This window comes from Zeugodacus cucurbitae, chromosome 3 (genome assembly GCF_028554725.1).
Source record: "Zeugodacus cucurbitae isolate PBARC_wt_2022May chromosome 3, idZeuCucr1.2, whole genome shotgun sequence".
Lineage (NCBI taxonomy): Eukaryota > Metazoa > Arthropoda > Insecta > Diptera > Tephritidae > Zeugodacus > Zeugodacus cucurbitae.
In genome coordinates, this window is record NC_071668.1 from 67,203,144 (window position 1) to 67,230,207 (window position 27,064).

Below are 27,064 nucleotides of genomic sequence, written 5' to 3' on the forward strand. Positions count from 1 at the left end.
CCATAGGCTCTAACATGGTACTCCGACATCATCTTCACTTGATTGCTTCCTCGTCTGCTTGTAATACAAGTTCCAGCTCAATAACGACGACAGTAGAGTCTCTGCCATTTCGGTTGAGTCCTCTGTCAGACATACCTTATTTGCTTTCGCCATAATTTAGTTTTGCCTTTTCTTTTTAGCCACTTTTGATTGCTTTGCGCTAACAATCGCCCAAAATGGCGGCATTTTTGGGCAAACTTATTAACTCATTAATGTACAGCATTTGAAGTAGCGCAACAGCGTCGGTGAACAGAGCAATGTAATGGTGTATCAGTGGAAGCTAAGGCATATGGCCGCTTATGAACCGAAATATGGGCGACACTAAACAGCAGCTAGCCAACATATACTCTGTGTATATATCTGTATATATGTTTGTGTGCGCTCATTTGGACAACATTCCGGCCGCTCAGCAACAGCAACTATTACGGTAATCTGCGTTAAATGGAAAAACTTTTTCAATTTCAACGCAAAAGTCTCGAAAATGCATTGCAAACCAGAGCAAAATATTTTGGTTGCGTCGGCAACAGAATATTGCACGGACGGTCCACCAATGACTGTGTGTGTGTGTGCGTCCAGACTCTGGTAGTTGCATAAAATTTTATGCATTTCAATTAAACTAAATTTTAAATATACCATTTAGTCATGAAGGGCCTTTCGGAGTCAGAAGCTCGGCGCGGTAAACACCTACCAAAGCGCCGAACGCAAATTGCTGCAACTCTGTGTAATATAGTAAGTCACAGACACGCATACACACACTTGTTTGGAGACTGGCAGTCTGCTGTGCCCACACTTTGTCACCAATTACAGCCATTCTGTAAATATTCCTGGTCTCGTTTGCTATTAAAATTTTAATGTCCACTCTTGACTCGCACAATGTAACTTAAAAATTTTTGCATTAAATTATGACGTAAAATGGCGGAAAATTGCTAAAAAGTGAAGCGGCAGAACAGAAACTATGCACATTTTCATTTTGGTGCGACGCGACGCTATGGCGCCTGGTGATATGCAACGATATTTAATGGCGAGAATATAGCGACTATGACTTACAGCAATGTGGATTTGTTGTTGTTATTGGTATTTTTATTATAGTTGATATTGCTGATGTTTTTGTTGCTTACTTGTTTTTGTTGCTATTTTAATAATTCTAGCAATTAGTGTTGTTTTTGTTACTATAACATTTTTATACTCTCTCAAAAAAGTTTTGTTCACATAACGGTTGCTTGTGTCACCCAGAAATAAGAGAGTTAGATATGGATATAACCCCATATATATATAAATGATCAGGATGACGAGTGGAGTTGAAATCCCGATGTCTGTCCGTCCGTCTGTCCGTGCAAGCGATAACTTGAATAAAAATTGAGATATCTTAATGAAACTAGGAACACATATTCCTTAGCACTCTTAAAATTCTTGAAAATAGGCGAAATCGGTCCAATGCCACGCCCACAAAATGGCGAAAACCGAAAACACATGAAGTGCCATAACTAAGCCATAAATTAAGCTATTCAGATTTGGTATGAAGGATCGCACTATAAAGGGGCATTTGTGGATGTAATATTTTTGGGGAAGTGGGCGTGGTCCCACCCTTGACTAAGTTTTTTGTACATATCTCGTAAACCAATGAAGCTATATAAACCAAAATTTCTGTCGTTTCTTGTAGCCACTTCTTAATACAGTCCAAAAATTAAAGAAATCGGATATTAATCACGCCCACCTCCCATACAAAGGTTATGTTGAAAATTACTAAAAGTGCGTTAACTCACTAACGACACACGTCAGAAACACTAAATTTTACAAAATAAATACCAGAGCTGCAGCTTCTTGCACTCAGATTTTTTTACAAAATGAAAAATGGGCGTGGCATCGCCCACTTATGTGTCAAAAGCCATATCTCAGGAACTACTCGACAGATTTCAATGAAATTGGGTATATAATATTTTCTTGACACCCTGATGACATGTGTGTAAAATGGATGAAATCGGTTCACAACCACGACAACTTTCCATATAACTCAATTTTGAATTCCATCTGATTCCTTCACTTTATAAGATATACATAAGGAACCAATGAAGATAGCGGAATAAAACTTTACACAAATACTGTATATGATCCGTGGCATCACTTGTGAAAAAAATTGTCGAAATCGGACTATAACTTTTCAAGGCCCCAGATATCGAAAATGTTGAAGTCAGTGCTTTTGGGTAAATTTTAACCGAAAATATGGGTAAATCTCTTAGATAATTTAATGTAATTCATAGGAAATTGTTTTCATTTAATAGTGTGTCTCTGTACCAAAAATGGTTAAAATCGGGTCATAATATCTCCTAGTTCCCATATACCTAATTATAGGTTTTTCAAAAATACGGTGGGTTTTATTCCGCATATATGTATTGGTTAATATGTGAGATATCTTAGCAAAATTAAGTGAGCGTATAGTCTTGGATATATGTGGTGCACCTTGTTGGTGAAAATGAATGAAATCGGTTAACCTTTATGCCGAATTTATGGTTAAATTTGTGTGTTGTCTTAATAAAATTTGTTCAATAAATTGCGAGAGCATAAAATGTTCGGTTGCACTCGAACTTAGCCGTTCTTTACTTGTTATTTTTGTTGCTGTTGTTTTTTTCTCCTTTGGTTGTTGGTTTTGTTGTTGCGCTTACAAAATTTTTGTTTTTGTTGTTGTTGTTTTTCTTCTATTGGTTGTTAGTTTTGTTGTTGCTTTTACAATATATTTCAGTTATTTTTGTTGTTGCAGCCAACCAGCTGCTCGTTATCAGCCCCTACAAGTGGTCACTGTGCTGAACAGTCAGTGTAACAGCAAATACTACTGCATGTTGTTGCTTTTATTTTGGTACTAATATAGCGCTTTTGGCCTTTCTCAGCTCCCACCATTACCCCATGTTCATCCTGAAAAGTGAGACTTGCTCAGTGAGTTTGTTGCTCACAGCGTGGCTCCGCTGTTGACATTTGCCAATTATTTTCAACACTTCAACGAGGTCCACAGCCATTTCAAGCGCGCCACAGGAGCGTGTGCGGCACAAGGGATAGCTGCAAGTGAGCTGTGGCACTTGCAGTCTGGTCGCATCACTTCGAAGTAGGGTCATGTAATGTCGCCGTTGGCTGTTTGCTTTCACTTCAATGAGTTATTTAGTTAAAGGCAACAACAATAACAACAAGAAGAACTTATTTTTTTAGTTCACTACTGATGGTAGTGCAGTCCATCGCAGTCTTATTTGGTTTATCAAAGCAATTATTAGGTGATAGTGATAATGTTGTGTTGGTGGTTACTTTGTAATTGTTATTAGACTATTTTATTCGATCAGATCAGATCGTGTAAAATTTAAATGTTTTTGGATGGTTAGATATATATTTAACGAGTCTTGGACTCGGCTGAGTCGCTGAATCTTAAACTTAATATAATTTGAACTTAGGTCACCAACCAAAGCTTAGAGCTGACGTTTCGTTATTCTCAACATTTCAGATGTTTTCTTCAGATCCTACCATGTGCAAAAAGCTGTCGTAACCCTGCAAAGTTTCTACAGTGTTCCCAAAAGTAGTCCTTTTAATATGTAGAGCACAAGCTCATTCTGAAGGGTGATCTATTTTGAGGCACACTACTTTTTAAAGAAAAAGAAAACACAGCAAATCGAAATTTAATGGAAATTTTTATTATCTTTCGAAAAAACATTATTTGGCATTTATTTTTTTTAAAGATGATCTCTTTCAAATGTTGGCCGCGGCTACGTCTCAGATGGTCCATCTGTTGAGTCCAATTTTCGATTACTCGATCGAGCATTTCAAGCTCATCCATATCTAGACGTTTTATCAGAAGTGTGTAATGTTGTAGCAGTTGGTGGATTAATGAAAGAGAGAGAGAGAGAGAGCGTAATGTGTGCAAAATACTAATTGAGAAGATAAGAAGTTTATCAGAAAAAACTACCGTGGACTTTTTAGGAAATCATTACCACGAACATTCAACCTTAAAGGAGGAGATTTTCACATCATCTATACAGTTGACAAATAGTATATGCGAATAAGTTTTAAGGCGCTACCATTTCATTAAATCATGCCTACACATATTCTTTCTTCAATTCCCACGCATCACATTCACCGAGACTATTCATTTCTTCCACCAATTGTTGGCTGACTTCTTGCACGCACCATGTCTAACTGCAAACACGTGTCGGCAAAGTTTTAATTAAATTCCAACTGACCAACCTTTTCTGCGTATTTCCTGCTCTACTACACCAGCAATTTCGACTTTACACGAACGCTCATCGTCATGACAAATTACTTTCATTCGCCCATAGTATGCTCGCTTCCTACTTCCTTCAAATGTCAGCTGCCTTTCGGCGAACAATTCGCAATTCGCTCGAACGCATTGTTGCTCGGCATTGGCGGAGCAGCGGCGCTACTATGTATGTCTCTATGCGCCACTATGCGACACTTCGACACGACACAAGATGTCCGCTAGTCATTTCGTGTTTGACAAATATGACATCCAACTGTGTGGCATGCCGGCAGCAACATATTGTTGCTGTCACGTGATTAATGTGCGGTACAAATGATTGCGGTGCGAACAATAAAAGTAATAGAAAATGTGAGGAAGAGAGAGGAGAAAAACGTAACACAAACGAAAAAAGTGAAAATAGAAGTTTGTAAGCTCGTTACTGGCGCTATCTGCACTGGCATCCATAGCCAACATCCCTGTTGATGTCTTAATTAGCTGCTTTATTTCTTCTTTTTTTCGACTAGAATTGGCCTTTTCTGCTTATTTAGCTCGCAATAAAATACCAGCAGCGGTCGGTTTTTCTTATTTGTATTCCTCCAATCTGCAGAGCCTTCTCCCGCTCTGTAGCTTGTTGACTTTTGTACGCCCAACTTTGGCTTATTTGCATTCTCGCCCTGTTTTACTAATTTCCGCAATGTTTGTTTGTTTATTGCACTCGTATTTATCTGCGCTTTGTTTTTATTTACATTCCTCTTTGTTTTTCCTCATTTTTCTTTCTTAAAGCGCTACCGCTGGTTCGTGATTTTTTCGCAGAATTCTCGGCTGCTGTCAACATGGTTTGCCTCATTAACACTGTTTATTTCACTTGTTTGTATATGTTTTTGTTTTTCTTTTCTTTTATTTTCTTTTTCTGTTTATTTTCATTTACTTTTTCTTGTTTTTCTTATTTTTTACTACAAATTAAGTATGCATGCGCAAATAATGTCGAAATGACTGTGCAAGAAATGCAATTACCGGGCTTTTTTTTTTTTTTTTTTTTTTTTTTTTGGTTAAATGGTGTTAATTTCTTGTATCGAAAGCATTCTAGGAAACGTGATGCAAAATTTAAAGTTTGAATGAAAAACCAATTATTTAATTTGACGTGACGAATTTTACTTCTATTTAACTCTATTGGACTTAAACTGACTTCAATTAGATCTACTGATTTTTTTAATTAAATTAAATGGATATTAATCTCTCTGTATTTATTTAATTACTTATTTATTATTTCATTAGGGAGGTATTTTTTATGTAGTGGGTCCCAAACCCTATGCACAACCCAAACCCTACGCGGGCTTCGCCTTCTCACTTTAGCTCGCCTTCAAACGGATGTCTGTTGGCTACCCAGAGGATACTTGGTCTAAAACCGGAAGTCGTGAGCTGCTTGAGTCATATGCAAAAGAATCGTTGCTGGCCGCTCCCAAGTGAATGGCAATCAGAAGCTTTCCTCACTTGCGTGTACTTCCACATATGACTCCATACTCCAACTTCTACATATGACTCAATTTTCGGCTATAATCGCTTAAAGCAGTTCCTACGCCATTTCAGTTCATTGATTCAGTTTCAGGTCCACTGGACTTTATTTTGTTGTTGAATTACCTATATTGGTTCAACTCTTGTTGACTTAAATAATTTTACATACGCTGACTTAAGTCATAGCTGCACTAGCCTGCACTCGACTAGATGCCAGAGTCTTTTTCTCATTCATCACTCTTTTCTCTTATCTCTCTTGATTTTCAAATGTGGCATTTTTCCTTCCCTATTGTTTAATTCGGATTGAATTAACTCAGCTCAATACTCGAATTGAGTTCAATTTTCTTCTATTGAATTTGATTTCACTTCATTCGAATTACAAATAATATAGAAGCTTTTCATTATATTCACAAAGTGATGTACTTATTGGACTTATTTTCGACTTTCTGAAATCAATTAAATCAAATTGACTTGTGTTGATGTTAATTTATTAAAATATTATAACAAAATTATTTGAGATTTCGTTTACTCCGATATTGACATATTCAAAATGCGAAGATAAAGGAAATTCAAACATTTAAATCAATTTCATAAAGTTGATTTACAGCTCTCTCATGCACATAGTTATATCTCTTCTCTTCTACCTCATAAGAAAATAAACTTCTTCTTCAGTTTGGAAGCGGAGGTTGATGCAGGCATTTCGCAAATATTTTTATGTACTCTTCCATTAAAAACATGCAAGTATTTGATTTCATTTCATTGACTCAAGATTTCGAAAGTCTTCTGAAACATCCTCGATAGGATATGTACTCCAACTCTGACCGAAAACAGTAGTCCAATGGATTCTAATCTGGACTTCCAGATGACATTTTGAAATAATTTTGAGGAATATTTTAAGCCGCTGCTGCGTAGTTTTACCTTGTGTACGCTGGAGCAGAATCTTATTGGAACATCCAATGTTCACCATCGAAAAGAGTATTGCTTAACGGATATAACATTTTTTTCGCCTTTGGAAATTTTGTGTGGATTTTGTCCTTCTGCTTAATAATACCTTCTTCCAAAGTGAACATTATTTGTATGCATTACAATATCGAATATACTATTCAGTGGACACCTTTAAGCAACGTAGTAATCGTTTGTCTTCGATTTGTTGTTAATATCTGAATTCTCTTTAGTACTAATAAGTAAAAATTTTCTAGGAAGATTGTACTTTAGATTCACTTGCTTCCTTAACTTGTGTTTTTTTATTTGATATTTCGTGTTTTTCGAGTATAAATCTTCAGTTCATCGTCGAACAGGTAAGTAGTTACAATAATACTATAATTGGTTAAGCATGCGAATATCTAAAATGGAGTTGTAGAGGTTTGTCAATATATATTATTAAATATATTCATATATATGATAATCACTTAAATGTAGTAGTTGTTATCAAAATCTGACTGTAATCATTTTTTTGCACTGAAACATTTCCACTTCTCTCTTCACATTATTTAAGGTTAGAAAATAATTTTTCAAATTTCTAATAATTAATAATTGATTGCTAATTCACAAATAAGTTATTTAGACAAGTTAGAGTTCTCCCCTCTACTAATTTTCTCCGTATTTATCTGCTCTTTTCTCAATTTGTTTCGCAAATCATTAGCGGATTACTTGAGCGTGCCGCCGGTGCAGAGTTTGCAGCCGCGTGCGGCCACAACAGGACATGACTTTATGCTGCCACTGCAACCTAAGCTGTTAGCGCCATTAGGTAAGGTCAAAGACTTATAATTAATATGCCGCATACTTTTGCTTTCTTCTCTACTTGTTATATACCCTACTTCACTCTCTATTTATGCTCTCACTCTCTTCCTTTAGAATGTAAAGATCATCACGCGTTGCAGTTGGCGCCGCAACATTTGCCCGGCGCCGATGGCACTCATAACGGTGTACAATTGCACCATACGCAAGCGCCCTACCACATCACGGGCGCCCATCACTGTCTCAGCAGCGGCGTTGGTGCTGGTGTTGGCAGCACGGACAGCATCAGCGGCAGTCATTCGGGTAGCCGCGCCGCGTTAAATGTACCGCCCACAATTAGTGTGGCGTCCGCGCAAATGCCACCCGGCGTACGCACACCCAATCTCAGTGCACGCGCTGCACAAATATTGGCCGCGCAGCAGTTGCGTGAGGCGGCAGCGGCCGCTGGCAGTCACGGCAATGTGCATCACTCGAGTGGTTGTAATATAACGATTGCGGTCAATGAAGGCGGTGTCGTCGGCGGCAGTGCGTTGCTGGAGAATGAGAGCTCTGCTGCGTATATGGAGCATCAGCAACAACAACATCATCAACAACAACACCACCAGCAAACACAATGTTCGCCGCAATGCACGCAAAGTCCGCAAAAGCAACAGCAACATCACTACCAACAACAACAACAACAGCAGTTGCAACAACATCAACAGTATACGCAACATCATCACCCACCGCCGAAGGTGACGCTGCTGGACGATGGTTGCAGCAGCGATTACGCCAATGCGACGGATGAGGGCGAAGACGACTATGAAAGTCGTAATGGCAGTGTTAATGAGTATACAAATGGTGATGATGGCGATGCCGTTGGTGGTGGTGGTGGTGTTGGTGCTGGTGGTGGTAGAGGTGGCAGTGGTGGACGTCTCTACGGCACCGATTTGCGCTGATTGCGGGATATCGGTTGGAAATTTCCATTTTAAATGGACCCAGTCGCCATGTGCGCAGCAGAGTGTACACAGCGAGATAAATGTGTGTGCGTATGTATGTAGCAGATAGCCAGTATAACTGTATGTTTCGTGTTAAATGTGAATTGTGCGGTCAACGCTTGGTAGCGCGGATGCAAGATAGACAGATAATGAGTTTCAACGAGCAGCCATTAAGCGCAAATTTATAAGGCTTCTAGTAATGTAAGTTTTTGTTTTTGTTCCTTTTTTCTTATAATTAAGTTTATAGATTGTAGTGTATGGTGTTTTAAGATTTTTAATTGACTTACAGTGTAGTCGTAATTTTCATATGGTGAGCAGGAGTAGCAATGTAATGTAGGTTATATTTAGCAGCGTCCTCTATAGGAAACATATGATGGCGAAAGAACTAACAATTTCCGTTTTTTTTTTTTTGTACAATATAACTTAATAACGTGTTCAATATTGGCGATAGATCTCTTCTCCGGGCTTCACTCCCTGACATATTTCATTTAACAGCAATAGGGAAGTATAAGTCAGACCGAATCCGAATTGGTAAAGAATTTTTGTAAGAAGCTTTAATACTCTTTGAGGCCTACAAATTCTTATTGAGACTCGATTTCAATAAATCATATACTTGCATTTTTCCAATGTTGACCAGTACAACGATCTATCTGTAATCCTTCAAGGTGGTAGTGTCGGCATAAAGAAAAAAGATTTTGAAGGCAACCATCTCTCTAAAGAAAATTGTCAGATCACTGAAAGCTCCCTTTTCTCTCCATATAAAATCTGAAAGCAATTCTGAAGTACTTTTAAACACTCAAGACCCTTCATACCCATACCCAGTATTGTTCGAAAAATCTTGCAATAATCATGAGTTAAATGAGTTGTTACCTTTATCTCTCAGAGTCGGTAGATGTAGGTTACGGCACCTTTAATCTATACTACTATTATAAAGAGGAAAAATTTGTATGTATGTTTGTAATAAATAAACTCGAAAAGTACTGTGCCGATTTCTTTCACCATTGGAAAGCTACATTCACCCCGAGAAACATTGGCTATATTTCTAGAATCTCTACTTTCTGGAAATAGTTCCCAGGTGAGGGTATCAAAAAGACTCCGTAAAGGAGAATCTTAATCAGAAACTGAAAATCGTCTTGCAAGTCATTGTCTTCGCATCGCAATCGCGTGCCAGAGAGTGAAGTAACGAGTGCTCGCAACTGCTTGTTGAACAAAATTTCAAAAACTGCCAAGTACGCACATGAGAGTCGAATACGGAGCGTGTGCAGCGGCTTGAAGAACAAAGTATTAGAAATATACAAGCTCGAACTAGGGCGTCGAGCTCTGTCGGTTCCCAACGCCTTCATACTCAGAGAAAAACAACGGACACCAAAGACTAGAGGTCGTAATCAAGTTTTAGCTCATTGCAAATAAAATATAATTTTATGTTCGAATTTTCTCATTTTACTTTTTTAAAATGAACCCACGCAAGAAACGGGAGAGTGTGTATAAAGTGTGTTGAACCTTATAACTTTTGAAATTTTTGAAATGTTTATTTTAAACACATGCGAAGCCGGAGCGGTTTGCTAGTAATGAATATAGCGGTGTCTTTATCCAAAAATTGCTGATCGGAGTTAAAAATCCTTGTTGTTCAAAGCCTCAAGATCCCTGCACGTATGGTATACTAGATCAGAAATTTCTTTCTTGTCGACTCTATAGACAACTTTTTGTCAACATAAAAATTCCACCGAATGAACTAAAAAATGTCTGACCTTTGTACCAATAAACCAAGAAATGTCTTCACTCATTCATAATCCTCCTTCAACCAAATAAAATCATGGTATTGGGTCAGTTTCAGAATAAACCGATCTTTGCCTTTATTTCTTTATATTTTATTCTTTACCTCTTTCGCTAGAGCCGACAAGTATCTTATAGTAAGAGTTTCAAGAAGATAAAGGATTTAAATCATATTGGCTGTATAGAATTCTATTCGTTGAAGAAAAATATTCAAAGAAAAAAGCAGCGAGTGTCAGTAAATAAACGACTACAGATCGATTGTCGACTACCGGTGCTATTGTAAGTGTCGATCAATCGCTCAACCATCGACAGTGAATGTTTTTTAATCGTTCATTTGTCGACAAAAAATGTTCAATAGTTAGAAGTATTTGAATTTTGTCGATCAAGTTACACAATTGTAAATGAAAATATAATCGACTCAATAGACTGGAAACTATTCTCCTGCCAGTCTACACTCGTTATAGGTAATAGTATATTTCATTTTATTCACAAGTTTGAATTTTTTGTGATTTTTTCACTAAGTAATTTTGTCGTCGTTTTCGACATATGTATGTATCTATTTTGAGCTACACTCAGACCTAGAGTTTCCTATACCCAAGTTTTAATGAACGGTTATTTCTATTTGTTCCTTTGATATATGTATTTTTTTATGTATTTAAATGTTCAGTTATCTAGATAAATTTTATTTCATTTCATTTCATCCAAAATCATTTGTGGTTTTAAATGGTTTCTGCGGTAACTACTTCGGTTGGGCATCCACTGGTTTCAGTGGTCTTCGTTGACGAGTACTTCTTTTACCCAAAGTTACCTTAGTTCAACAACTCAGAATAAATTTACCGAAGGATTATGGAACTTTTCGACTCAAGGCCTATATTGGACTTCTTTGTTCCGTTTCCATCGAAAAAAGTCATCCGCGCTAATAATTTGTAAATTATTTTTTGTATTTTTTATTGTCTTTCCAATATGATTTATTCGAGTTTATCGCACGAGTAGTTCCGACTTTCAATCAAAGTGCCATCGCAAAGTAAAATATCTGAGTATTATTGCTTCTCTATAAATTTTAAAATTATAAAATTCCATAATTTAAAAAAAAATGCTACTCAAACAAAATTATAAATTCAGTGAAATATCTCTTAAATTAATCAAATTTTGAAAACCCAAAATGTGCGCAGCTCTCTATGACAACTGTCATTGACAAATTGCATAATTATGAAGCCCATTTATCAGAAGATATTTCCTAATCGACTTCCATAATACCAAATATTTATATATACATATATTCAAAAATAAATTTCATAATCCAACATTTTTACTTCTCTTAAGCACATTTAATGAGTTCTTCCACATGCTTTTGTCATACACTGTGCACACACGCCGACATACATACATGGACACACCTACAAATTTCGCGGTACTTTTTCTCAATTCATCATACGCAAAATAACAATTTAGCGGCTTCATATGATTAATAGCCGTTAAAACGGCAGCTTTTATTTAACAACTCTTACCGAAAGCGTAAACAAAATTTAAATAAACAATCTGTGCGAAGTAAGTGCGGTGAAAGGCAAACACTTGCGGTGTGACAGCAAATACTCAAGTCATTCGAGTGAACGTCAAGTAGGCCATAAAGCTATGGATGTGTGAGTCCCCGTGGGTTTGCAAAAAAAAAAAAAAATACAAAAATACAAAAACAAATTTAACTTAAAATAAAAGCCAATAAAACAGCAAAACCGCCTACTCTGCACCACTTGTTGGGAATCACTGCCAGTTGTCGGTGTGAATTTCACGAATGCAACTCAAATAATATTAAACTTAGTACAATGCTGCACAGTGCCATTGTAGCAGCCATTATTTACTTTTGCTGTACAACAACACCAGCAACAACAATTGCCTAGAGCCGTTAACCAAACTTTGTCTTTGAGTCGGGCAAACGCACATTCAAATATATTGCAGATTCACATACTCACATATTCCACAAGAAGGGAATGTGTGCATAGAACAGAGCTAGTGTGTGCTTATGACAATAGGGTGACCAGATTAAGTAATTTTCATAAGGCAAAATATGTAGCAAATAAACGGAAAGAATTTCAAAATCAGCGCTTGTTACATTAGTTCGATTCATAAAGAATTTTCCAGCCAAACCCTTGCTCGCATTTATTTCGTAAATTCAACTAATTTCCCAGCGAAAATGTTCGCCTCAGAACCTCGAGGAATTAAGAGCTGACTTTATAACAACTTCAAGGAAGATTTCTAGCGTTTTTAAATCTATTTGCAGAAAATAAGTATCAGGAACCAGGTCTCAATAAGGTTATGTTCGCCTTTGAGATTTTAGAATCTCCGAAACTTTTGCGTGAAGCATCGATATTTTAAATCAATCTATATAACCGAAAACATCCTAAGTCCAAAGAAAACCTTTCTCTTTGTCTTTCAATAGGCGATAAATAAGGTGATTTTTTTGGAATTATTATTAAAAAAATACCTTATCAATTATTTCAAAACTTTAAGAATATATTTATACATGTTTCAAGAATAGAAATAGTGAAATTTTTGAAGAAAGAAATTAAATATTTTTTAAGTTATAGTCGATCTCCAACAGCGCGAAAAAAAGGTCCTTCACTACTGCAGAGATTCCGGCCTTCTCCGTGGATGAAATCTAAAAAAATAAAACTCTCCTTAAACTAGATAATATTGTCTGTACAATGACCTACAATAAAAAAAATCAAAAATTGACAATATGGCGGCGTTTTAAAAAAAATAGTCAAATTTTATCCAAAATTTTGGTCGGTATGGCCTGCCAAAATTCGTTTTTTTGATCAGATCAAAAATCGATAGCTCACGGAGAACTATATATAGAACACGTAAAAAAAAATTCGATAGTGATCGGATCATTTGTTTTGGAGTAATCACTGCAGCAAATTCGGAAAATACTGTTTCGATAAAAACGCGTTTAAAAATAAAATGATCCTTTTCAATGTTACCGAGCGGCTGCTATTTAAATTGTTATAACTCAAAAACTCTTTGAGATATCGATTTGAAATTTTAATATGTTATTTTCAAAGGTATAATCTACCGAAATATGAAAAAAAACGATTTTTTTGAAATTTCACACTAGGTGTGCCCCTTAAAAAACTCACATCATCACCTTCAAATATTGGCAAAATTCGGTTATCTGCTTAATTATCAGTTGAGGTCCTTCGACCACCTTTGAAGCGCTGAGCAGACATGAGAGAAAAACCTGAAAACTCTTAATAGTTATTATATCAGAGTCTGTTGATGCACCTAACCCTTTGGAAGACTTATTGTGACACCATTAAGACTGGAATCGCTTCACATTATTATGAAAAAATTAAATAATTTACAAAGTCCGATATGTGCAACTACCGCCACATTATCGAGGAAACTGCGTTCAATAGTTGCGATTCCTTTCCTATAGAGAACCGGATAGAAGGTGTGTTATAATATCTTCTTTTTCTACTTCTTGACTGTGTCTGCAGTAATCATGGGGATTTATTTGCTGGCGTGTCTCCTAATCAGAGAGTGAGCTGCTAACGCTCCCACTAGGGTTTCTTATGTCATTCCTTTTAAATTTCAATAGTATCCATGTGCGGTTCTTATTCCACTCAGACCACGTTTGTCTGCTTGTTGAGCAAGTCAGTTCCACCGAGACTCAGCTATATCTACAGCATCTTTGTCGATTTAATATCTGCACGTAGCCAGAGGCATGTTAATTCCCTCCATATTGGCATCTAATTGTAAGGTGGTGCCCTGCCAGACTGGGATTCTGCTTCACAGTTTTCAGGAATATCACTATGTCCTGGAACCCATAGCAGGCTTATCGTAAAATACGTTGTTAGTGTTACTTATAGCTCAAAGCATTCTTTCACAATCTTCGAGCATTCTTTCACGAAATTCTAAGGTACTTTATTGATTTTAAAGCCACTTGGTAAAAGTCTCTATCTGTAAATGTAAATATATTTCTGGTCGTTAAACCTCTTTTTGACAGAACGAGAAGGATGTCTTAAATTGCAGTAATCTCCGCTTGGAAGATACTGCAGTGATCCGGTACCCCGAAGGCGATTCTGGTAACTAATTTTTCTGATAATAACATCATCTTACATCATCTCCCATTCGATTGTCTAGTTTGGATCCGTCTGTATAGATACTTATCTCAGATTCTTCGCCCATCTAGCACTTATTCCTAGAAGGGAAGACCATATATAGTGCTGAATTTGGATTCACTTCTAAAGAATAACAGTAGAGCGTATAATTTGTTAGAAACGGCAATTTTTTTGCTTAGTATATTAGAATTACCCTTCTTGCAACAGATTTAATGCTTAAAAAATATATTTAAATTTTGTCTGGTCACCCTTTACCATGCAGCCTAGTGCACTAGCGTGCTACACAGACCTAAGACACCAGGCACTCAGAGTGCGCACAACAAATATTGTCATGGCAAATAGAGAAACTTCAGCATTGCGCTGTGGCGGCAAGCTGCTGCAGTTACAGCTGTTGCTATTGTTCTTATTGTTGTTGCACCGACTATAACATGAGTGGCACACATACTCGGTATCCTACCGCTTTGGTATCGCAGAGGCTGTTGCTTCCGGCGACATGTTGCCTACAGCATTGCTTTGACTGGCGCTTTTATTTGTGGACTCGACGCGCTTTGCTGCATGCCACCCGCGGCAAGCGTCGTCGTCGTCGTCGGCACTCGCTGGTTGCCATTTTTGCTGTTTTGATTACCAACTGCTGTTGATTTTGCTTTTGTTGTGATTGTTGTGAGCGCACTTTAGTTGCCACCCCCCTTGTATGTTCCCCCTTTCAAAGCTCCAGCAATAGGTATGCTGCCATTTTTGTTGTTTCTACGAAAATTCAAGCCCCTCGGTGTTGAAGTTGAGATTTGTTTGTTATTGTTGTTGCTGTTGTTGTTGTCATGTTGGCAATGCATTGTTGATGTTGACAGGCTAAACAAAAGCTACAAACCGCAACTAAGGTCGCAAGCCTTTGGCATATTACATGCAAACAACAACAGCAACAACCAGCAGCAGATAAAGTATGTACAACAACAACAACAACTGAATGTAAATTTACATAATGGCAGCATAATAACACATCCGCAACATTTTGTGTGTACGCTTTGTTGCGGCTTCTGACACCGAATGTCGAAAATGTTGCGCTGCCTCAAGTTGAATTACATATGCACAAAAGCATTTCTACCTCTAAATATGTGTTTATAGTAAATATGTATATATGTATGTTTATATCTATCTACAATGCTCAACTATTTTCTAACATCACCAACAGCCTTGGTCCGTCGGTTAGTACTTTGCGCTCTCAGCGCCGGAACAGCCGCAACGCACAGGTGTCATTAGTGCTGACAGAAAGTGGCATAATTTGTTGAGGAAGCATGCTTGGTTGCGCTGTATTTACTCTCATAAATACTAGCACATTTCATACATAACGGTATATTTTATTTCCTTTAACTCATACATGTCAAATATAATAACTTTTCGGATCGACCACGAGGCAAACAAGGCATTCCTGTCTGCTCTGGTGACCTCACTTTGTCGGATATCCGGATAGTTGGTTGCTGTGCAGTTGTTGAGATCCTTAGTGCTCCTGACAAGCTTTTTTGTTTAAATATATCTGTATTCTAAAATACTCTAGTTTTGGGTCTTCGGATATATCGCACTTCATAAGTACTTCTTTCTCGATAATTTTCATACGTTACCAAGTTCATGACAGTCGCAATTTGATATAAGATTGTGATTGCAATGTGTGTTTCTGGTGCGCAGTCCGCAATTCGCACTCTCTCTTTACCTTAGATTACTGCTACGGCCTGTTGTTTCTCACTGCATGTAAAGGATAATATCCTCATCAAACTTGATTCTTAAAATTTTTGTGCTGAACTGAACTCTTGTCCAAATTCGTACCCGAACGGTTAATGGATTTGATGTTGGTCAAATGTTCGAACCCAACTTTAAACAACTTAAGTCTTTGCAGTCTTAAAATAAGCGATAAGGAACGAAAGCACATTTTTTCGGCAGACGCGATGGTCATACTTCTTCGAAAGTTCCTTGTTTTTGGTCGAAGACTCGGTTATTTTTAGCGTTATGCCACTTATACACATCTATCGAAGGATTAAAGACAAGTCAAAGTATAGGAAAAGTTTTTCCGTCCATCAGTCATATCATCATGCAGTAGTTCCAAGCAAGTGGTATATTTAGTCATGTCATGTTTCAAGTACCTTATCAACCTAGTTGATATAGACAATATTTTGGATAAATTATACCAAAACCAAATATAAAAAAATACTTGTCACTTAAGTAGTAAGTGCTCAATATTCGGATTATGAAAAGACGTACGGATTTAATTGCAACAGAGCCGATGTTAATCCAATGCCAGCAAGTACTTCTCACTCTACCAAAGGTTGAGGTTGATAGCTGTAACCTAAAGAAAAAACCTACATAGACTGTGTTGAACAAGACCAATAGGATATAAAGCCGCCACTGTTGATGAAGAATTCTTATATCATTACCCTTCGAATGATGTGTCTTTAATCCGTTGGCTTCGAATGAAATTGATGGCTCTTACGTTATGTCGAATATCGAAAATGAACTCGAAAGAAATATATTTGGTTAGGTCCAATTTATTGTTGCTTAACTTAGCTGTTTGGGTTGGATTCGGTGAAGTACCCTTCGGCACTTTGATTTCTTCGTTATCATATATTCTTCTCAATAGCCACTTCACTAAGAGAATTTTACATATTCCATATATCCGGATGGCTGATCATCATTTTAAGGCGTCTTTTAAGACATTTCTTCTTCGAAAGATTTTTTTTTCTTTATACTTCTTGTACTGAGCACAAGCTTTACTGGGCGTTAGTAAAAGCGGAAATGTCCTAAAACTAAACGAGTTAGATATAGGGTTATATATATCAAAATGAACAGAGTGACGAGTAAAGCTCAAGACGAGTCTATCTGTCCGTCCATCCGTGCAAGCTGTAACTTGAGTAAAAATTAAGATATCTTGATGAAACACTTGTTTCTCAGCACCATAGGAAGGTGGCGAAATCGGACCACTGCCTCGCAAAATGGCGAAAACCGAAAACACATAAAATGCCATAACTAAGCCATAAATAAAGCTATGGAAATAAAATTTGGTATGAAGGATCGCACTATGAAGGGGCATATGTGCATATAATTTTTTTGGGGAAGTGGGCGTGGCCTCGCCCGTTACTAAGTTTTTTGTACATATCTCGCATACTACTAAAACCTTATTAAGGAAATTATCTAGAGTCGTTTCTTGTAGGTACTATCTTATACAGTCCAAAAATGGAGGAAATCGGAATATAACCACGCTCACCTCCCAACAGAAAGCTAAAATTTCATTATAAGGAAGGTACAGAAGAGCTGCACTCAAAATAGTATACAAAATTTTAAATGAGCGTAGTTGCGCCCACTTATGGGTCAAAAACCATATCTCCGAAACTACTCGACCAATTTCAATGAAATTCGGTTCATAATTTCTTCCTAGCTTCCCAATGATATGCTGTGAAACTAGTCTAAATCGTTTCACAACCACGCCTACTTCCCATATACCAGAACTCTGAAGCCAGTCTGAATAGTTAACTTTACAATATTTAAAGTTAGTACTAGTGAAGATATCGGAACAGAACTTTGCAAAAATACTGTATTTAAAGAGTGTCATCGCCCTTCTAAAAATCGTCGAAATCGGTCTATAAGTTTTCAAGAGCCTATATATCGAATATTAGGACCTCAGCGTTTCTAACAAATTTTTAACCGAAATTATAGTTAAGTCTCTCAGATATTTTGAAGAAATTTTGAGGGAATATGTTTCTTCTGATAATATGTCTCCGTGCCAAAAATGAGTGAAATCGGGTTATAACTTCACATAGCTCCCATATACCTAATATTAGGGTTTTCAAACTTTCAATGGACTTTATACCATATACTATATGCCGAATATGTGAGTCAAATTGTTTAGTATGTATATTAATAAAATTAAATAAATAAATTGCAAGAGTATAAAATGTTCGGTTACACCCGAACTTAGCCCTTCCATACTTGTTGTATTTAATCCACTCGCATTTTTGTGAATCTGAGTCACTTTCGGATTCAATTTCTCTGTTATATTATTACCATTCCATGCTCACATTCCGGTTATTTCAATATATTTGGGCGACTAAAGCGCAAAATTGCATTTAAAGCTCCTTTAAGGAAGTTGCGAATATTCACTAATCTGTCAAATCGCCTCGAATATATGTTAATTTGGAATTTCACATACAATGAGATAGCCACTCTCTGTAGTATATAAATAATTCATTCGCTTGTCCAAAACATTGAGACAGTGCGTAAAACATGATTTCTATGCGCACATGGGATCAGGCATAAAGTTGTTTGGGGAAATGAGCCTGCAAATCCATTGTGTGTAATAATTTGGCAGCTGTCACTGTCGACGATGAAGTCATACTACTACAACTACAAGAACTATTGCTCAACTAGTATATATATTTACAAGGCATATATATGTTTATATTGCACATAACTAGTTATATGACTGTTGCTGTCATAAGTACCTTTGTAGATATGTATGTGTCACTACTTTTGTCAGCGACAATCCGTTTTATTTCGCTGGTGAAAATGATGTACCGTGATGAGCTCAGCGCAACAATGGGGCTTATCGACCCAATTGTCATATATATGTACATACTATATTGTATATACATTTGTCTGTTTGTATGTGTTTATAGTTGTACATATGTTTGTATATTTGTTTGTAATGTGCGAAAAGCCGATCAATTTCTCATATTGAATTGTAATGCGAAAGGAAACTATAGAACTTTTGCTTGATTGCATCCACTAGGGTATCACAACAATTTTGAGGCCACGGAAAATTTAAGATTTGTGTGTGGGTCTTATATATTTTCTCACTTTTACTAAACACTTATTTATAATTCGATACAATTTTAGTTAATATTACGAAAATAACATGGACCAAATTTAACTTAACATAACTCAACTTAACTTAACATAATGTGGACCGAATATTACTTAGCAGAAAAAAGCTTAATTTAACTTAACATAATATAACGCAACTTAACGTAACATAACTTAACGTAACGTAACATAAGGTGACGTAACTTAACATAACACAACATAACATAACATGGAGCAAACATTAACATAACAAAGAATATCTTAACTTAACTTAACATAACGTGGACTAAACTTTAACATAACATATAATATCTTATCTTTACTTAACAAAACAATACAAAACTAACTTAACATAACGTATCTTAAAATAACGCAACTTAACTTAACATAACGTAACTTAACTTAACTCAACATAACTTTAGCTGACCTAACATAAATTGAATCAATCTTTAAGATAACAAAGGATATCTTAACTTAACATAATGCAACTTAACATATGTTAACGTAACTTAACATAACGCAACTTAACTTAACATAACATAACTTATCAGAACAATACAAAACTTAACTTAACATAACTTAAAACAAAAAGTCGTTTATTTCCAATTCGACTTTGAAAGAAAACCTTCAATCACTTTCTACCACCCTCGCAAGCTAATGTCAGCTCTTACGGTACTCAGCTGTTTATTTGTTGCTGCCTTTTCGCAGATGTTTTCCACTTCAATACACGCTTATCAATTCATGAGCGTGCAAAAAAAAAACTGAAACGACGCGCACAATAAATCATTTTAATACATGAAAGTAGTGATTTTCATATACACACACACACACTCACATACAAAGGCGCGTACGATGTTTGTCGAAAGGAAAATTACGAAATTGATTGAGCTGCATTCGCCAAGAGTGCAGTGAAATAATCAAAAAGAGTGGCAGCAACACGCCAATACTTTCATGCAAACTTGTATTTGTAGAAGTGTACAGGAGAAGAGCTTTTGCCAAGCAAGTAAATCACAACTTCACAGTGGAGGCTCTACTACAGGCCTCATAAAATTTTAATAACGTTTACTTTTAAGAAAAAAAAAAACGGAAATTGCAAAACAGTTCAAGCAGATTGCAGGGAGAGCAGCAGAAATTATGTTTTGTGCTATGGAAGGGAAGTAAGGATGAGTCTTGAGTAATAAGCCGCGCAAAAGGTCAGTTATTGCTATTGATAATTTTAAGAAGAATGGGATTTTATGAGAAAGCAGAAAACTTTTCGTAATTGAATAGATTTTACTATGTAAATATTGTACAAAGTTATCAGAGGTCGTTAGTAATGAGAAGCCCACCAGAAAAAGATGAAAACATAAACAAGCAGCTGGCTTTAAGTAAGTGCAGCTAATTGTGGGTTGTTGTTTTTGTGGGCTTACAAGGTCTAAGGGAAAGTAGAAGAAAAGAAAAATACTAAATTAGCTATAATAACAAGAAGAAACTAGTTTTAATATTATTAAAAAAATAATAATATGATTACAGCATGAAAAAGCATACCTGTTGCTCTAAGTGTATCCTAAATGAACTAGTTGTGTAAGTAGTTAATTTCGTATATAGCGTGAATTATTATATATGTATGTAAGCATTTTTAAATGTTATTTTAAGAAGTGTATATATATTTTAAAAATGTTATACTCATAAGATTACAGACATACAGAAAACAAGAACACAAGTTCAAAACCTCTAATTAATCATTGGCAACTCTGCCAAGTACTTTATCATGTGACATCCAAAATTTTTTCCTAAAATTTAGCCACATTATGATATTTATTTCACACTTAACTTCGCTGATTAGTTTCCTTTTAAAAAAATTATTAAATTAAAGGTTAACTGTCATATTAGAAGAGTACTGGATTATTGTCGACTTGTCATGCTCAAGTGATGGTAAGATGGGATATCAATGAAATACTTTATGCCTGTGAAAGTACATTCGATGCTATGATATTATGTATGTATGGAACACGATTTCTTTAACATGGCAACCACGGCCACGCTTGCAGTCCAGATGTTCAACTCAATTTTCGACTGTTTTCAAGCATAAACCGGCCGATACTGCAGCAATTTCACATTCGACATTCGTACGATGTTCATCAATCGTCGCTGGTTTGTTGGCATAGACCATAGACTTGACGTAGCCCCACAGGAAAGAGTCTAATGGCGTCAAATCGCACGACCGAGGCGGCCAATTGACTGGGCCATTTCGTGAGATAACACGTTCAAAAAACTTGGTTTTCAATAAATCGATAGTGGAATTCGCTGTGTGGGGTTTAGCACCGTCCTGTTGGAACCACATATCGTCCAAGTCAATATCATCCAATTCGGGCCAAAAATATTCGCTTATCATTGAGCACAGTAGTAGTAGTGATTCCCATTCACAGTAACGTGACGGTTATGATTATCATGGAAGAAGTACCGCCAATTGACGTCGCCGGCTCATAAACCACACCAAACAGTAATTTTTACTTGATGCAATGGTGACTAATGGAGTACATGTGTATTGTTGTCTGATCAATAACGCATATTTTGTTTATTGACGAAGTCATTCAGCCAGAAATGAGCCTCATCGCTAAAGATGATTTTTCGATGAAAATCGGGATCATATTCAAGTTGTTGCTTAGCCCAAATCACGATTTTGGTGTTCGAGAGTCTTCAGTTCTCTAAGGATGTAGGCGAAGATCTTTTCGCAAAATTCGCCACAATGACGTCACAGGGATGCCTAATGCTTGAGAACGACATGTGAGAGACTGATTTGGGTCCTCCTCAATTGATGCGCTAGCGTCAGTAATGGGTATTTATTTGTCTCACTGGCTCGGAACATTTTGTACTGTGCCTGTGGATTCAAAATTTTCCACCAGACGCTCAATTGTTGATCTGACAGGACGATTATGGCGATCATAAATTGGACGTAGTGCTCTTAATGTTGAGGCCACAGACTCCGAATTTCGGTAGTAAATTTTAATGATTTCAACTCATTATTGGTTCGTATATCTTTCCATGAGGAAATGGGCAAACCTTACTGAAGAGAAATGCCAAAAGACCGGGCATAAACCTATCGGTTTACATTTGTAGCGTCCCTTTTGGAAAAAAAAAACCTTTACTTGTTATATATACAAATACCACGATTAGTCGGTCACCTTGAGCGGACATTTTTTCATGCACCAAGTTAAATTTTTAGAACAAATTACCCTATCTAGACGGACACCTCTCTTGTGCGTACAAAAATCGCCAGACGACGGATGTCCGTCCAGGAGAGCTTTCATTGTAGTTATTTTAAAACATAACTAGAAATATGGTTTCCTACCAAAAATTATATTTTTTCGGGCTAACAAAGAGAGTTTAGTCTATTGTAAGCTGCGCTTGTTTTGGAAACTGATGTTCAGAGGTCCCATCATGAGTACTTTGCAGTCTTAACAGCTTCAAATCGACCGAGCTTCCATTTAGAGCTGATCTGAATACTACTCGAGTAAAGAAACGGTTAGGGGTCTATTTTGATTTGGTTCAATATAGTATAAGCTGATTGCTTATCCATATAAACAGATTCAGAGCTGCCTCCGTTCCAGAGTGAATTTCGATTTTTCTTCTGAACTCCCATTAGGTCTTCTTAAAATGTATTCCAACCAAAGTTTGGTTTAAATTGAGTAAATCTATAATTTCAAATGCGTCAGTAATTCAAAGTGAACACCTTTGACAGAAAAACTAAAAAAGACACCTCAACACAAACAAGCACCCACACACCTAGCGGAAGAAGAGCAAACTCTAGACCAAAGTACCCAAAATGTAATTCAGGCAAATATTTGCTCATTCAAGTTAGTTAAATTTTTAGTATGTGAAAAAAAGAAATTACAAAAACAACAACACTAACTTCTAACAAGTTTGAAATGAAAAATTTTATAAAATAGTTAAATATTTAACAAATTTTATTAAGTGCTAACCACCGCATAGAAAACTGAGTGCACGCACACACACACATGCGCATGTGAAAGTGTGTGTTATGTATGTGTATGAGTGTTATTTAACTAGATAGACTTTAGTGTGTGCATGTAAGAAATATAGAATTAAGAGCAAAAGCTGGAATAAAAGCATTTGCGGCTAAGCGGTTGACTACGCCAGAGATGATTATGTGTAGTGTTGGAAAAAGGACAGGAATTCGGAAATGCATGCAAAAATATATATGTGTAAGTGTTATAGAGGTAAATTCAGCGAAGAGAGAATATGAAAATAAAATGAAAATAGAAAAATTTAAAAAGAAAGAAAATTAAAAAAAAAAATATTTGAAAATATTTTTAAGAAATAAAAGAAATATTTAAAAATTATTTAAGAAAAAAATTGTAAAAAAAATTAAAAAAATTATTTCAAAAGCAAAAATAAAAACTAATAACAATATCAGTAAACTAAAATAGTTTAAAATGAGTGAAAGTTAAGAAAAAATATAAAAAAATATATTTATAATTTCAAAAAAAAATATATTAAAAATTTTATAAAATTCCATAAAAATATAAAATCCACATTTTCATACATGAAAATGTAAACTAAACAGCAAATTACACTCCAGCTGTAATAACAACACGAAGTCAGCTGCAATAAATTCTAAGTAAAAATTTTACATTTCTTAAAAAAAGGATAAACTAAATAAAAAATGTGGAAAAAGCGAGTGCAGCCAGACACTCACTTTGTATCTCAGCAAAGCCAACGCAATAACTGTAAGTGTGTGGTATAACATTTTATTGTACAAATATTTTAAGAGAGAAAATGTTAAAACACAAATTACCGTTAAGCGCAAGAGTCGGTGCGTTATGATGCAGCAAGCGACAATGCCGTGTTGCTATCTGTACGTTTGTGCGCAGGTTGTATGCTGTCGCCAAACATAATAAACGGTTATGGTTATTCATTTCTTCTGTTTTTTACTCCGTTCTCGCTCATAAATGCATATTGAAAATTGAATAAAGTTAAGCGAAGAAGTCTAAAGAAAATTAAATTATGGTCTTTTGTCATTTCTCACAACGAAGCAGCTATGAAAAAGTTGAAGTAGAGTAGGTAGAGTACTTAGAGCAAAGGAAAATTAATTCTAATAAATTCAAATATTTATGAAGCAATATTTTGTGGAGTGGAAAAGTATTGTAGCGGTGAGTAAGGCATGCAAAAAATTTTCAAATATTATTTTTGGAATATTCACAAAGGAAAAAAGTTGTCAAAAAAACTTAAGCTAAAAATATAAGCTGCTTTTAAAATTCTTTTGATGAATACTTAGCTGCTTAGAAGTCAAAGTTGAAGGTTTTGGCATTCACCTCATAATACCAGAAAGGATGTTATGGATTACTAACTCAAAAGCTTACCTATACCTGGAAGATAACAGTGAATAAGGTAAGTACTGTTTATGAAATTTTGATTATAAACAAGTAAGGAAGGGCTAAGTTTGGTTGTGACCGTACATTTTATTCTCTCGCAATTTATTTATTTAATATTATATAATACACTATTTGACCCACATATTCGTCATATATATTGTATAAAGTCCATTGAAAGTTGGAAACTATAATATAAGGTTAGAAACACCGAGGTCCTCGTGTTCGATATATGGGGCCTTAAAAACCTATGGTCCGATTTCGGCGATTTTTAGAATGGGGCTGCCACACTATAAACATAGTATTTGTGCAAAGTTCTGCACCGATATCTTCACTAGTGCTTACTTTATATATTGTAAAGTAAACGATTCAGATCGGCTTCAAAGTTCTGGTATATAGGAAGTAGGCGTGGTTGTGAAGCGATTTGGCCTATTTTCACAACACATCATTGGGATGTAAGGAAACTATTACAAACCAAGTTTCATAGAAATCGGTCGAGTAGTTTCGGAGATATGGTTTTTGACCCATAAGTGGGCGACGCCACGCCCATTTTCCATTTTGTAAAAAAATCTGAGTGCAGCTTCCTTCTGCCATTTCTTATGTAAAATTTAGTGTTTCTGACGTGTTTCGTTAGTGAGTTAACCCACTTTTAGTAATTTTCAACCTAACCTTTGTATGGGAGGTGGGCGTGGTTATCATCCGATTTCTTTAATTTTTTGACTGTATTAAGAAGTGGCTAAAAAGGACGACTGCAGAAAGTTTGCTTTATATAGCTCTATTGGTTTGCGAGATATATACAAAATAACCTATTTGGGAGCGGGCGGAGCCACGCCCACTTCCCCAAAAAAATTACATTCAAATATGCCTCTTTGTACCAATTTTTTTTCCATAGCTTTATTTATGGCTTAGTTATAGCACTTTATGTGTTTTCGGTTTTCGCCATTTTGTGGGCGTGGCAGTGGTCCGATTTTGCTCATTTTCGAAAGCACCCTTCCAATGTGCCAAGAAATAAGTGTGCCAAGTTTCATCAAGATATCTTAATTTTTGCTCAAGTTACAGCTTGCACAGACGGACGGACGGACGGTCAGACAGACATTCGTATTTGAACTCCACTCTTCATGCTGATCACTTTGGTATATATAACCCTATATCTAACTCGTTTAGTTTTGGGTGTTACAAACAACCGTTATGTGAACAAAACTATAATACTTTCTTTAGCAACTTTGTTGCGAGAGTATAAAAAATCAATAAACAACTCGATTTTAATTCGAGGAACCACAGTAAGTAATTGAACTGAGTAAATGATTATTCTCAAATTTTTGTCCGCCGAAAATAATATATTAGAAAAGATCTCTCTAGCAATGGTTTCACCGTAGTAAAGGTTATATCAAACCTGTCGTGGAAAATACTTACTCGAAATCTTTACCCTAAAGAACTGATATCGGTATCTCTATATATTTTTATTGCATGCTGCAGATTTGTGAGTCTTTGTGAATGTTTTGTCTCATAAGATCTTTCCATTATTGCAGCTTATGATTGACCTTTTCGTTATTGAGTCAGTTCTCATAGCTGTTATTTGAATGATAATACAATTTGGTTATCCTTTTGAAGAAGCTTAAATGATTATCTTTGAGCTCAGACCACTTGAGTGATCGAGGAGTCTAATAGTCTTCAGATAGTTTTATCTAGCTTTGTATTTCAACAAGCAAACTATCTAGATATTTGGCTCCCAAGAGGATTTGAGAACTGACCATGGTAATATTAGTAGAACCAAGGATCATAGAGACCAATTGACTACCAATGAGCAACTTGGAGTCTACAAAAGGCCTTGTATATATATATATATTTGGCGTAGGAACCGCTTTAAGCGATTATAGCCGAATCCACCAGAGCGCGCCACTCATTCCTCCTTTTTGCTTTTTGGCGCCAACTGGAAACACCAAGTGAAGCCAGGTCACTTTGCACTTGGTCTTTCCACCGGAGTGGAGGTCGTCCTCTTCCGCGGCTTCCTCCAGCGGGTACTGCATCGAAGGCCTTGTACTTACTGCAAAACAGAGCTTTGAAGAATTCTCATAATTATTATAATCAAAAGTAGAGTTCAGAATGCTTTTTCGAAGAGGCTTCGAGTTTAGACTGCTAAACTGACCGTAGAGTCTACTATATATAAGCTCAGAATGTTCTAAAAGATTTTCAGAAAGTTGTATCTGGTTTTATATTTCAACAAGCACACTACCTACATATTTGGCTCCCAAGACGGTTCGAGAACTGGAACCTGAGCAAGGTTCATAGAGACCAGTTGACTTCCAATGCAACTTTGAGTCTACAAAAACCGTTGTAGTTACTGCGAAACCGATCTTGGTGAGTTGTTATACTTATTATGACAGGAAGTAGACTTCGGATTACCATTTTGGTTTCTTTCGTGTTCGGGCTCATTGACTGACCGAAAAACCTATTATTGGCTCA

At 36.2% G+C, this 27,064-nt stretch overlaps 1 protein-coding gene across 3 annotated transcripts in view; it reads left to right on the plus strand.

Annotated features, from left to right (window-relative positions):
• The window catches only part of LOC105220226 (uncharacterized), a 275,549-nt gene that overhangs the window by 127,036 nt on the left and 121,449 nt on the right, over nucleotides 1-27,064 (plus strand). For 2 of the 3 annotated variants that reach the window (XM_054228123.1, XM_054228125.1), the window contains 2 exons: nucleotides 7,425-7,529; nucleotides 7,637-8,697. In XM_054228123.1, the coding sequence (XP_054084098.1) occupies nucleotides 7,425-7,529; nucleotides 7,637-8,457 (926 nt within the window). In that variant the 3' untranslated portion in view covers nucleotides 8,458-8,697. Of the gene's footprint in view, nucleotides 1-7,424; nucleotides 7,530-7,636; nucleotides 8,698-20,741; nucleotides 20,906-27,064 lie in introns of those variants that run through there. The other variant, XM_054228124.1, reaches the window with a different exon arrangement.